The sequence below is a fragment of the Teleopsis dalmanni genome, chromosome 2, assembly GCF_002237135.1.
Source record: "Teleopsis dalmanni isolate 2A chromosome 2, ASM223713v2, whole genome shotgun sequence".
Lineage (NCBI taxonomy): Eukaryota > Metazoa > Arthropoda > Insecta > Diptera > Diopsidae > Teleopsis > Teleopsis dalmanni.
Genome location: NC_051847.1, coordinates 137,433,131 through 137,448,413, shown reverse-complemented (window position 1 = coordinate 137,448,413; position 15,283 = coordinate 137,433,131). Strand labels below are relative to the sequence as shown.

The 15,283-nt window shown below is 24.8% G+C and overlaps 1 protein-coding gene across 5 annotated transcripts in view; it reads left to right on the top strand.

Moving 5' to 3' along the window:
- The window catches only part of LOC119686252 (arrestin domain-containing protein 3), a 51,919-nt gene that overhangs the window by 30,411 nt on the left and 6,225 nt on the right, over positions 1–15,283 (top strand). For 2 of the 5 annotated variants that reach the window (XM_038100778.1, XM_038100777.1), the window contains exon 1: positions 7,693–7,886. The exons of 2 other annotated variants lie outside the window; for them this stretch is intronic. In XM_038100778.1, coding sequence (XP_037956706.1) covers positions 7,775–7,886 — 112 coding nt within the window. In that variant the 5' untranslated portion in view covers positions 7,693–7,774. Of the gene's footprint in view, positions 1–7,692; positions 7,887–15,283 lie in introns of those variants that run through there. One more of the 5 variants, XM_038100781.1, reaches the window with a different exon arrangement.

The window sequence follows — 15,283 nt, the reverse complement described above, 5'->3', positions numbered from 1 at the left end:
TTAGATTTGTGAATTGAGCTCATGATTCAAAAAACGAATATATATGTTTTAAATATATGTACAAAAATATATACAAAAATTTGTACTAATCTAACTAAAAATGATTATTATAAATTACTAATGAATTATAAAATTATTCAAATTATTAATAATGATTATTATTATAATAATAATTATAAAAATGACACTTATGATTAAACAAAATAAAATAGTAATTATTTAAAAAATGCTTTAAAATGTGTACATTACATTTTTTTAAATTAAATGTTTGAAAAATTATAAAGCATATGTAATTTAATAATATGAAATAAATCTTTTTTAAATAAACAGAAAATTTTAAATTTTTATATTGAGGCCATGTATACCATATATCATAATACAATAGTTTATTTAATTTTAACGAATGTTAAATTTTTTAAAATTGTAAGAATAACACTTCTATATAGAAATATTTACATTTATTTATTTATATTTAAAATATTAATATATTATTTGAATATTTCATTTTTTATTAAATTAAAGCTCTGTTATATATAATCACAGAATGTAAAATTTAATTAATCAATGTTTATACTAATAAATATTTATTAATTAAATAATATTATATATAAATTAAAATTGTAATAATAATTTATAATTATAATATTATATAAAAATTAAATGATATTGATATTATATTTATTGCAGATATGTTTACTTCTTCCCTTTACAGTCGAAAGCACACAAATAATATTATATGAAATGAAACAATGAAATTTATAATATTAATAAAATCAATTGTTATAAATAATGCAAAAGAAAAATAATTTTGCCTCAAAAGCTAAAATTCATTAAAAAAATAATAACTTAACTTGCACAATTTACTATCCATAAAAAAGCGTAATTTTAAACGTTTATAGTAACAAAATAGCCATCAATTTATATATACTTACACAAATATAAACATATTTATATATGTATAAGTACGATTTAGCATTAATATTTGCGGTTTTAGTATTTAAGAATAAATCAAATTTACTGTAGTCATAAGAAATTTAATTAAATTTATTATATACAAAAAAATTATATCTTTTATTTAAAGCAATATTATTTCGTACCTAAAAATCAAAAGAAAAAATAAATGAAAATATTGACGTTAAAATTTATTAATAACAAAAATTTATTTTTATTAAAATTGCATTCTTTGTCTACAATTTAAGAGTTTAAAAATACGAAAACAAAAAATATTTTTTTATTTAATAATAAAATTTTTGACTTCTAAAAATATTTCAAATATTCAAAATCTATAAATCTTAAAAATTATTTGTTAAATTTTTCTCATAATTTATGTATTGTTTACATGTTTAAACGAATATTTTTATCTAAAGCAATTTATTACTATAAATGACAGTAATGAGCAAAACATTTGACGCAATTCACGTAAATACGAGTACTTGTTTATTTAACAATTTTAAATTAAATTAAGGGAATAATGAACAATTTACAATATATATTGTATATACATTAATATATTATATATATATTAATATATACGTAAAGATTGTTGTATAATAAATAATAATAATAGAAATAATGAGGTTGCAATAATGTTAATGGATATTAGTGGAAGAAATAGAGAAAATTTACTTATATCAGATACCGATATCTTATTTAATAATTTACTTAAAACTCATCTGTTTTTAAAGTAGTTTTCCATTTGTTTATCAATTTATTAATTAAATACCGTCAACAAAATTAAATAACAACGCAATTAAGAATTATTGAGTTATATGCCTTAATAACGTTAATAATTCGTAATATAAAAGTTAAATTATAAAATCATTACGTTATTTGCAAATAGTTTATCTTTCAAGATTGTATTCAGGCTTGGAGATATAACATTTTTAAAAATAAAAAATTAGATTTATTTATTAAGTGCTTTATTTTATCGTCAGCATTTTTACAAGTTCGTGAGAGTGTATAAAATATCATTTTGGTTGTATTGCGAATTAGATCTATAGAGTATGTAGAGGAAGTGATTTGTTTGTTCACATATATTGTAAATATGTATATATATTCAGTTCAAATATTAATTTCGCGTTATTTTAAAGTATTTTAGTTGGGCACATATACATAAACATTTGCTTATAAGCAATTTAAGAGTGCTACAATGAAACGACTTTATTCGATACCGTAGTTTGAGTTATATAGTTACAAATTATTATTATTATTGTTATTGAAAAGAAGGGATCGTGCACCTAAAAGATCTATTGTGCCCCTTAGTCGGATTACAGTGTTTCTCCAAGCTCGATTTCTTTAATGAAAGACAGTATAGAGCTTATCTTTCCTAGTCTTAACTCCTTATGATCCATGAAATACCCTACTAGGTGTTTCTTCCGCTTGTGTATCAGTGCCGGGCACTCCCCAAGCACATGGTATGCAGTTTCTCTCTCTTCATAACTTCGATAGATGATTATCCATTCTACAGTGGCCAGTCAATAATTTCGCAATAATTCTTAGGTTTTTTTTTGTTTGTGCTATGCAATCTTTGAAGTCCCTACAAGCATTTTAGATTGTCATATACACATAAAATAATAGATCATGACAGAAAAAATATTTTCCTTTTTAAGAAAAGATATTCAATTTAATAATTGTTTCGCAATATAACTTATTTGACTATGATCATGAGCAATAATCATTGTTTTGTCAATAATCAAATGTCATTGGATTGTGTTGAGTACCTTGGTGTTGAGTTTTATGGTACTAAAACTCATTAACTTAATATATACTAAGCTCTCGATCGGAGAACCTGAAAGAAGTGATACTGGTCCGGGTCGAAGATGATGTTGAGTAAGATTGTTGCATTTCTCAGGCCACTATGTATGATTCTGTAGAAAGTGGTTCATTTTCTGGATAACACCAGTTTTTATGTAGGTTTAGGAATATAAGAGGATAATAATCGACTTCTTCCAAATCATGCGATGGCGGTCAGTTTTAGTATGGTGTTAATAATGTCTTTGCGTTTGAGTAGTGTTGCTTCTAGTCGGTTCTGGATGCAATGGTTTGAAGTAAAATCTTGGCGTAGTAAAGATCTCTTTTAAAGTTATATCGATTTCATTCATAGTTGTAGGATAAATGGCAGTTTTGAAATTAAAAGCGAAGATATTACTTGTTTCAGAAGGGTTTGTTCTTCGAATGACATATTTACCATCAACAATATCTTGGAATGGAAGCGCTAGGAAATAAGTAAAAACTACAGCTTTATCCTTATTCATGAATTTGATAGTATTAGTCCTACATGAAGACTATCGTCGTTTTCAGAACTGAAGTATTTATTGAAGACTTCAAGAATTTTATTAAATGTTTCAAGGTATTCAAAGAATACGTGGGGATTCTTTGAATACCAGTCTGGGGATCGCCAGTCTGCTGAGCTTCCCTTTCAATTAAATAAGATTCAAATAAAATGTATAAAAGATATGACTATCATTCAAAAATGCATATTTGAGATGTTAAAGAAGAACTTAAATGTAAACAATATATTATATAAAGACTGTAAAATCTTGTTCTTGCAAATCTTCTTGTAAACTACGAGTTGAATATTTCAATAAAGTTGAATGCGATATTTGGGAATACTAATCAAAAAACTTCCACTGTTTTCTTAAGATTTTTTTAGTGGTTTCGTTGAAAGCTACATTGTCAATTATATCATTATATCATCATCAATTATAGTAATTCGAATAAAACAAACCATTTATGTTTAGAAGTTTCTTACGTAAAAATTAATTAATCTCTGTTCTGTGCTTATCTGCAATATTTTGACACATTGTATCTGAGATAGAAAGAAAATATAGAGATAATAAGTACAAATTATGAATGAAGAGTATTTAAATATATATATATATATATATATGTATGTATGTATGTATATGTATAATGTGGCAGAATCATTCATGTTAATTTTAATTTTTTTGAGTAAAGAATTTAATTGAAACAAAAACAGAAATTGGTTTTTAATAATCTTTATTATTCATCATATACTTTGGAATTTTTTGGAAAATTATTTCAAGACAACGCTTTTATAGTAACTATATAACTATTAATGCAAACCAGATGGTTGAATTTTAATTTCAAATAAATATATCATAGACCACATGTTAGCAAAATATGTTTATAAATAAAAGTGTAAGTACTTCTCATATAAGAACTTGTATAAAATTTGAATCGATCTAAGTGAAACCACATATCTATTGAAAGTTATTGCTTTTTCTTAGATTATATGAAAGTTTAGGTAATTTTATGTTTTAAGAGCACTTCTAGTAAATCTAAGAAGCAAATACCAAGAAATTACCATTTTCTTCAACCTAAATTTTGAAAAAGTAGTTCGCATTCTGTGAGTTAACCACAAATATATTCGATTCAGTCTTCTTATTGTATATGAGCCTTGTCGATTATATACTTTAATGAATTTAATAGAAAATTATTATTTATATTACTATGTGAGGATTTTAAATGTATTGTATTTTTTTAATTATAATTTTATCAAAATATCAAACAAATTATGTACAAATATAGTTACGAATGTTTTTAAGAATTTCAAAGTTAGGCTCTATAAGTACAGAATATTCTCCAAAGTTTCTTCAATGGAAATATAGATTCTTATTGCCTAATCTGAATTAATTTTGCTAGAAATTATTGAAAACGGTTAATAACGTTTATAGTATTTGTGGTGAATTTGTGTAGACTGTGAACTTTTTTTCAAAGTTTATAGTTGTAATATTATAAATTTTTATTGGTTCAACTCTTTTTTTTATAAAAAGAACTGCATTTGTATGGGTATAGTTCGATTCTGATGACTGATTCTTAAAAATTTTTTAAGCAGCTGCTAAACTATGTACTTAATAAATGTTCTTATTAATGTTTTTGTTATAATTGTTGTTTTCATTATAATTGTTATTATTATTACCTTCTATGAGTAATAAGGTTGGGATAACCTAACTCATACTTTCAACAAGACAATAATTTTTTTTATCAAGACCATTGTTGCTATATTAAATATATTCCTCTGAAAAGATAATACGTCGGTAGAAGAGTGTTATCACTCTTGCATAAATTCTTGGACCCAAAAAATATAAAAAATATCAACTACCAACTATATTATTGAGTATCAACAGCTTCAATTGTTTGTCTCTTGTAATTTTAGACAATTCCAGAACATTTTATTCCGAAATTGTCTACATATTGCCATCTCAATACTTTACACGGTTAGGATCTAGTAAATCTTTCATTAGTGCAAGTAGCAAGAATAATTGTAAGGCCTTAAGTTAATGAGAAATTTTATTTTTGAATAGTTTTATTAATATTAAATAATAAACAATTCTTTTGTCACAGAAAAGTAGGTAACAATCTGTAATCATTATATATTAATAACATAGCATATTATCCAGTATAATATATTTAATACATTACTATATAATATCATATATTGTACCTATAGTGTAGTATTATATTATAGTTTTGCATTAGCGCAATTAAGATTTTTAAATACGCTGATTTAATGCTAGACTTCAATAGAATCAGTTCTTTTGAACAACGTTTCTTTTCACGCTATGTGTCGATATAACATAGTTTACTGCTTGAGATGTCGACCTTTAAAGTACTTAACTTTTAGATTAATTACGCTAGTAAGAATTAGTGCTAACTAAAAGGGCAACAACAAATAGACTTGTTGTTGGTGGATTCCATGTAAAATTTTTTCACTTTAGAGAACGATATCTCTAAAAGGTATGTGCCGGGAAATCAGAATCTTGTCATTATATTATTCTACATATAGTCATTTATTATTTATTATTTGATTATGAAATAAAAGTTCTTCACTGCTTGGGATACTAATTATAGAAACTTTGAAACACAAACTAAAAAAAAATTTATTTTTTATAATTATTTTATAAAGAGGTTTTCGAACAGAAGTAAAACAACAAAAATTTATTTTTTAAATTATTTTAATTAATTGATTTTTTGGCTAATTATTTTATGAAATAACAGATGTAATGAATGCATCACTTAATTTACATTATAAATTTATTAAAATTTAATTCTGTGAATGTAAGTCAATTAGTTTTATATATGCACCATTTAGCAGAATTAACATTATTATTAAATATTATGCGTATTATTCAAATAAGTTTAATCATTGAAACATATTATTTTTAGAGTACATTTTTTTATTATTTATATTTATTATTTATATATCAATACCTTTTCCATATACTCGTGGTGTTGGTAAAATAACAGCTTTAAATTATTTTATTTATTTTGCTGTGATTACTTGAACACCTTGTTTTATTTAAATAAAATCAGACTTACGAATGTTATTAATATATCTGTTTTCACTAAGGTGAGCTAATTTGACTAATAAAACAAAATTCATATATATATTCTAAAAGTCCTCAAATTTATTTGAGGACTTTCTAATATATTCTAATATAGAATCGAGATCTTTTACCAAGTTTTCAAAAAGGAAAGTTCATATTTTTGGCAAGCAAATCATGTGTCAAATCACTTCGCTCATTACTGTTACGATTATTATTGAATTCTATAAAATATATTTCAAATAATAAATTTTATCAAATATTTAAAAAGCCAAATTTTTTTCTCCGCCCAATAATTATGTATTTAATACCAAAAAAAAAAACAAAAAACACCAAATAAAATGAAAATATTTTTTGATTTAAAAAAGTTCGCAAATATTTATAAGATTTGTGTAAAATTGTTTAATATTTAAAAGATAGGAAAATAACTATATTGAATATATAACAGAATTGATTAAAATATCAATGTTATGAAATAATATTAAATGAAAGTTTTTCTAATAATTTTCATTAAATTTTAAAATTTTATTTACAAACTTCCTTTCGCAACAAAAAAGTTTTGTAAGTGTTTTTTACACAACATTTTATGCGATTGTCATGACAGCAAATGATTAAAAAAACTTAAATAAAATTTTCACTTAATTAAAAATGCTAACTGCAAATGTTTTTTATTTCTAATTTTCATTTTAATTTTATTTCAAATTTATTGCTTATAAAAGATAGTTGTACATTTGTTTAGAGTTTTGGAAATTTCTCTACTGAAACAGCTTAGCCGGTACATTACACTTTACCGCCTCTACTGCCTAAACGGGGTTTATGGGCTTTTGCGAAAGTGACATTCACAGCAACATCCACAGTGACATCCACAGCGATATCTACAGCGACGGCGATGAAATGCGGCTCTAGGTAAGCTAATCTCGCAACTTAAGATAAATTTAACAATTGTTTGCAAATCATCAGAATTAGAATTGTAATTACATTTATTTTTATTTTTTTTTTTTTCAACTAAAACAACAACATTGACTTTTATTGAGCTTTATTTGTTATTTTTTCAGATTTTTTTTTAATTTTTTTATATTTTATGTGGCAGAACGAATTGAAATACATTTTCATGTTGTTGACTGCACAATTTTAGCAACAGTCACAATTCAGCCACAGGCCGGAATGTTGACGTTTTTATCTAAACGGGCGATGTGCGCTTAGCGTTTTGTTTGCTCCACGAGTGAAATTTAGTTCGAAACCAGTATTGAAGACACAATATAAAGCAATAATAATAAACAAAATTTACGAGAGTATCGTTCGGAATTAAATAATAAAATTAAAATTTATTTACCATAAACAAAATTAAAATTTTTCAAATTTTTGACAATCAACAATCGGGTTTGTTAAATAAATTTTTTTTTGTTTTATAAGAAAATCATTGCAAAATGCCAACTACTTGCCAATTCTATTTGAACCGTGCGGTGCCGATTTACTACAGTGGAGAGCAAATTAGTGGTAAAGTTTTTCTAACAACCACAAAAAAATTAAACCTAAAAGGTAAATGTAAATATTCAAATGAACTTGTGTATCTTTCCAAACAAAACAAAAAAAAAAAACAAGGTATAAAAAAATATTTAGTTTCATTAAGCTAATTGCTGATAATAAAGGTGTTGCATTGATATACTGTTGCTGTTAAGCACTTAATGATATATGTTAAATATAATATAATAAATGCTTTTACGATGCTTCACTGATTAGATATATCACATAGGTACTATAAGTGCATTTATATTGAAATTGTGGTAACGAATATACACATACCTATATTTCAAAAGAGTGCGTTATTATCAGCAAACAAATATAATGCACAACACATATAAAATAATAAAATCCTTTTAGGATTTTAATTATAGTTGTTATCTTATGATTATTCTTACATTTTAATAAAAAATGAATTTAATATCTTATAAAGTATATTACTATAAAGCTATTTTGGATGCCGCCAAATATCTAAAAATGATTCAAATTGAAAAAGGTTCAATTTCTAATACATACAGTCCAAATATATATCGACAATCAAACCAATAGATATTTCCAAAAATTCTTTCAGTATTGTTAAGGTTGGAATATTTTATCTTAGAATAATTGTTACATTTTATTAAAAAATATGAAATTATTTCCAAATTAAGTGAATTCATGGATTGTCCATTAAATTGTTTCGGATGCCATAAAACAGGGCCTTCCAGACCAAATAAGATCACGTTGCAATATAAATCATTGAATAGGTTGGAGGGCCGTAGAAATAAATACATACGTTTTTAATTTTTCCGGAAAAAAGTAAAAATATAATGATAATGATAAATTTAGTTTTATTAATTCTTCATTAATTTATCTTTCACAATTCTATCATTATCAGCATTATTAATACTATTTGTTGCCATACGAAAAATATTTTATTTTTAATCTAATGCTAAAATAATGTATTCAATAAATACAACAAATATATACAAAAATCTTTGTCAAATAAGTAAATTACCACAAATGGGATAACATAAAAATAAAAGAATGTGATGTTACTTAAATATAACAAAGAAAAATTTACCTAATTGTGGTAGATGAGAAACATGTCACAGGCCTCATGAGACCCATGGATCGTGTTGTGGACAGCCCTGCCGTAAAATAATAAATTAGAATCTAAATTTCACAGGGTTCAACTTCTTATACCATTAGTTATTACTTTTGTTATATATTTTTTATTGTTATAATACTATTGTTGACCTATTGTTATAATTTCTAATGTTATTAGTTGCAATAGTTGTACTACTTATGGACAATCAAACCATAGGTATATCCAAAAATCCTTTTGGTATTATTGTTATGGTTGTTAGAATATTTTATATTAGTATATAAGTTGTATTTAAAAAAAAATTAATTTCTAATCAAGTGAATTTATGGCTTAACCATCAATCTTTTTTAGATTTCATCAAATAACCAACAATTAAAATTAAACAAAATTTGGTTTCTGGCACTTACAGTTCAAAAATTACTTCAATAATATAATATAATAAATATTACAATAATAATATAATAAATTAATATATGTTTCAATAAATAAATCCAGAGAATCAAATAAGACTGGGTCTTTGTATTGAATTTAAATTGATTAAAATTTAAATATTTCGATTTTTAGTCTAAACGTTCTTACTATTTTTTCTCACTATTCTCACGTTTATATACTATATATATATATATATGTATATAAATAAATATAAAACTAAAAAGTTTAATAAAAAATTAATTAATTATTTTACGAAATAATATGAATGCAGTACCAAAATTTTTTAACTTTAATAATAAAAAATAGTGTTTATAAAAAAAAAGGTTTCTTTTGTTATAATTGACGTTAAAAATCTAATTAAATATATTATTTATAATTTTACTACATACTACTGTAGAGCACTGATAATTTGCAAAATCATCAAAGTTAAACTAAAAAAATTTAATTTCATACTAATTAAATTAGTATATTCTTATGTTGTGTGTTAAAAAAAAAAACAATATTGTTGCGATTTTATTTAGTAGCACTCAAGATAAAAATGTTAAACACAAAAAAGATGTTTAAACTCAACTTTATAAAGTTTATTTTAAATTTCAACTGATAAAAGTCGAAGCCAATTGTACACAAACTCACTTGGAGATCCAATTATTTCCAAATAAAATTTTTGCAAAGATGTTAAATGTTACTTAAAGTAGATTAAAAAGTCTACATACAAATAAACATTTTTATTTCAACTTCAATTTTAATCGATAAAAGCACGTAGTCATTTGCATTCCAATTCATATAGAAACCACTTTAATCCAGATGGTATTTTTCTAAAAGGTGTTAGATATTCTTAAAGTACATCTTATGTTCACTTAATAATTTTTACATCTTAATTTTTTTGTAGGTGTTATATATAATACAATTAATCAATTTTCATACATATGATATATTATTGAATATTTTTTATTGGTGATTTTTAATATTAATATTTCTAAGTAGATTTTAACGTGAAATAAACTCGAAAACTAAGTGCAAATGCTTGGTTGAAGAAAAATATTTCACAATAATTTCGAAAGGTTAGTTAGCAGTGCTTCTTAGTAGTTAGCACCAGATAAATCAGTTAAAAACACGTTACTTAGATTCGAATTTAGGACATTAAATAGAGCTAAAAAGAGTTTATTCGATTATTGTCAAAAAATGTGTTAACACATCTATTAAAAAGCATGCTTAATAAACCTCATCTTCACAAAAAGAAGTTTAAAGTTGTTCAGTATCCGGCCTTGGCCTCCATTAATAAGTGTTTTTACTACCCATTCTGATTTCGAGTCAATGTCATCTAGTTAGATGTTAATAGGCCCTGAACATTCTAAACTACTTCACAACTTCAGCTTCGAGATCGGGTGTTTCACTGCTGTTTATCACAAAATTTACCACACACATCTTTTCGCTACTTATATGATTTAAATGACCCATCTCATAGATTTTACCGATTTTTATTTTTGGATTGAAGTAAAAAGTTTGCAGTTTTGATTCTGCAGGCTTGCAGGCTCTTTCTACAACTGGTGCTAAGAATTCTCCGTACAACTTTTCCCTTCAAAGTGACTAAGATATGAGAGTGTGATTTCTTAAGCAATCCAGAGCACGTATTTGCCTATATATATTTGGTAGCACAATTGTCTGAGGGTGAGAAGATATAGAGCACTTGTCTTCTGTGAAAACCAATGAGTACCGATAAGCTACAATATAATCCTCCTATTGTCGCTTATATTTGGAAGTATTCGTTAAAAACATATTTTTGTCAGTGCCAACAGTTTTCTTTAAGTACCGTAGATGTGGTTCTAGGTGTTAATATCGCGCTTGGCTTAGTACATTTTCTTATAGTAAACTTCTAGTTTTGTGGTTTTCATGTAATTTCGACGCAATTTATGTGACTAGATTTATATAGTTATTAAGCCCCTAGATTATAGACATTTATAATATGCATAGAGTACCGGAATATATTTTCATTCTATTTTGATTAAAATATTATTTATATTTTTTATAGAAGGAAATAGTTATTTTTTATAAAAAGCATTTAAATTTATTTAAAATGTTTTTTATAAAAAAATTACCTACTAAAATACTAAACTAAAACTTTTATAACCTGTCAAGTATCATACATTTTCTGAGTTAAAAGATTTCCTTGTTTTCAAAAGCGTTTTAATCCTATAATCTTTAATCAATTTATTTAATAAATAGTAATGTGATAGAGCAATGTCTAGTGAATACGGTGAGAGTGCAGAATTTTCCAATTTAGTTTTTTCTAATAATTTGCAATTAATACACTAATCTGTGGTCTCGTATAGTGATTTTCTAAGATTACTATATCGTTTTTATTTTTCTATTTTTACTGTTTTTTTTAATCGGAGTTTTGGTTGAAACATATGGTATAAGTGTACTCAGTAGCCATTATCAGTGATAGTATTAGTTTGTTTTTGTAGTTAACCTAATACGAAGCTGGAAATTTTACTCTAATGTAACTTTTACCAAAAAGCATTAGACAGCAAAACTCATATTGATAGTCTGCAAGGCACTGATGTTCAAACTGACAAAAAATTTGAATGAATATCTTATATTAGAGAAAGATATTAATTTCTGTGAAATAATATCAATCCATATTGTAGAATTATGAAATTGTAAAAAATTATACTTAAAAAAACACAATAAGTCTATATAAGGGGCACAATTGATCTATAGGTCAAGGCGCCACATCACCAAACTTATTAATAATGATACATTACTACAGTTGTACACACCAATTATATGGTTTAAATAAGTTCAATACTACAATTTATTAAGCATGTTGGACGAAGAGAAGATAGTTCCACTAACTTCCGGGTTTACGTCCTAGAACTACTCGTCGTCATCGACAACCAAGTGTCGTTCGACACCTCCCAAAATGACTTCACAACCAGGTCCCAGCGAGTCACAACAACAAGAGAAACACTCTTGTCTATGTAGGGGGCACAACGGATGTCTAGGTCGTTGTGTTAGCGTTCTCAACTTTATAATTTTGTATTCTAATTTTACGTTTTACTGTTCATTTTTTCCTTTTGTTCTGATATATCTCATCTTATATATGTTGGTGTACACTTTAAGATAAATATATTTTCTTGTAAACAATAACAGTGATGCAAAATTTTTTTTTTTGACTTGTAAGAAACAACTTACGAATCGTATCTCGATGATCACTGCATCTTATTTCAAGTTTCATCTAATGTCTAATCTAGTTTTCCATTGTAGTAGATAGTATAGTAGTAATTCGAAAAAAGTACTTTTATCGTCATTTAATAGTAAATTTAATATTATCAATTTTATTCGTCTGACAAGTTCTCTCTTTGTTCTAAAATGACACTATTACAACGTTGAAAGTTGTACTAATAGATGGTTTTAGATGAATATGGTTACCATAAATTTATTTTAGCAAAGAACATGATTCGTTGAGGGTCTGATGGCTTGTCTGTCTGAATAAACAACTTTCTGACATGTTGTTTGCCTGGTGGTCTGTAATTTTTTCAGTGGTCAACAAATCAAATTAAACGAGATATCGTAAAGAGGATCTTTGAAAGTTCAGTTATATCAAGTGCGACAATAAATTAGTTTGGTTGACCTTGTCATATCGCCTCCATATAAAATAATTAATTAAGCGAGCAGTTATTAACAGATTTAATTATATTGAATTTAACGTCAAAAATAATTTATAATATAACGTATTAAATTTTAAATACGGATTAATTTAATAATAATTAATTACTTCGACAACAAATTATAATGAATAATAATTTTAGCTCGCTTAATCAACCCTCATATGTATGTATGCATATAATATAATAAGAAAAAGCAATATGTATAGTGTTTTTAAAGTTTCTAATAAAAATCTCTTCGTCGAATCATTTGCAGCTTTTAGAACATTGAGGTCCATTGCACTGTAGGTCCATTCGCATAAACATTACGAAATCCAGTCCATAAGAGTTTGCTCGCAAACTTGAAATAATTTGTTCATTTTTTTTTGGTTTATTTTATTGTTATTAAAGAAAATGTAAACAACTTTAAAAAATAACGAAAAAAAAATAATAAAGTAATAAACAAAATAAAAAGCACATAAAACTGTCATTTTAAATGAACAAAATATTATATTTATGTAGTGTACATACGTTCACACGTTTTAGCATTATGTATATGTATACATATATATTTTTTTAAATAAAAACAGCAATTTTGTTTCATTAAAAAAAGAAAATGTCAAAAAAATTGAAAGAAACAAGTTAACTTCTTTCGCAAAAAAAAAAAATTAATAATTAAAAATTAAAAACGTTTATGAAAACCATTCATTAAAATTAATAAACAAAAAACAGTAGAAATAAAAATGTTGTCATACTCGAACGAGTACGTGTGTAGGGGTATAATTGACTTATAAACATTTTCATTTAATTCATTCAATTCAAATTAACAAAACTTTTGTGAAGTAAATTGGGTTAAATGCTTCTTTTATCACAGTTAAAATGGCAGACAAAAATTGTTTGCTTATTTTATTTATTTTAATTATTATACATTATTTTATATATGATATAATAAGAGCATGTTACATTATCTGCATTACATCTGTAAATAATATTTTATTTTCCTAAAAAAAATGTACACAATAATTGTTAATTGTTCATATCCATCTAAAAAAAATTTTTGAGATTAACTGTGAAACAGACTGTCCAAGTATTATTATTTTTATTAATTTCAATATTTTTTTCTTGTTTTTATATAATACAATATTATAATAAAAAGAATTCCAATATTTTGAATATATTATACTCAATATATTATATTCAATATGTATATTTTTAATTAATAATATTATTTAAAGCAAATAAATTTATTATTGTTATTAATAACAATCAAATCTCAGAATGGTTACAGGCTCCTCGGGGAGGTATGCAGATCTGAGGTCAATTAGTCTGATGAAGTGATAAAGAATAATCTAGCCAAGGTGCAAAGAGGGGTTTTGAAGAAACCTCGCAATTACTAAAGAGTAAAAGTGCTCAGGTGCATTGACTCAACTAGCCTCAACATAATAATAAAAAGATTTAAGTGATTAAAATAAAAGCCTAATTAATTCTTATTTTAGTGTTTATTATTATATAGTATTCAATATACCTTCCATTGGAGTTTTGAAGTATCTATAACGTCTATCTCAGAGCGGAGTGTTAATATAACTGCTCTTGGAAACATATAACATAAGGCTGTTATTTATAGTATTTACAATTTTTTCTTTTACAATAGTTTTTAATAACTAATAATAAATAATTAATACTTTACGATTTAACAATAAATTAAATATTTTATATTCAAATCTAAGTTCCCCAAAAAAGACTATCGATGATAATCCATATATCATTTTAAATGAGCAATCAGCCTTGGCCACTTCCTAATTAATTTATATTTTTAACTATTTTTACTGGGGTCTGCTTTTGGGTGATAACAATAAATCAATATTTCTGACATGTAACTTTCGACAAAACCACTTTTATGGAATTATATATTTAATTACAATTAATAATTTTTATTATATAGTAATTTAAATGACTGCTGATTTTTTTTCTGGACTTTCTTTCAACACGCCGCATCTTGATTAACTTTGAAAGTAAGGCCAGTACAAACAATTTTTCACTTGTCTCGGAATAAATAGTCACCACATAATTTATGATATGAAAAACCCTTTTTCCATAACTGGAAAAAGTGGCCCTTGGGGCTCCATTTGTTTTTTTATAAAAATAATAATTTAAAATAATTTATTTTTATATAATACTAGATAACCCGACAAACGTTGTTTTGCCTTATAAATTATTTCTAGTTTCTAGATAAATTCTAGTGTAGACAA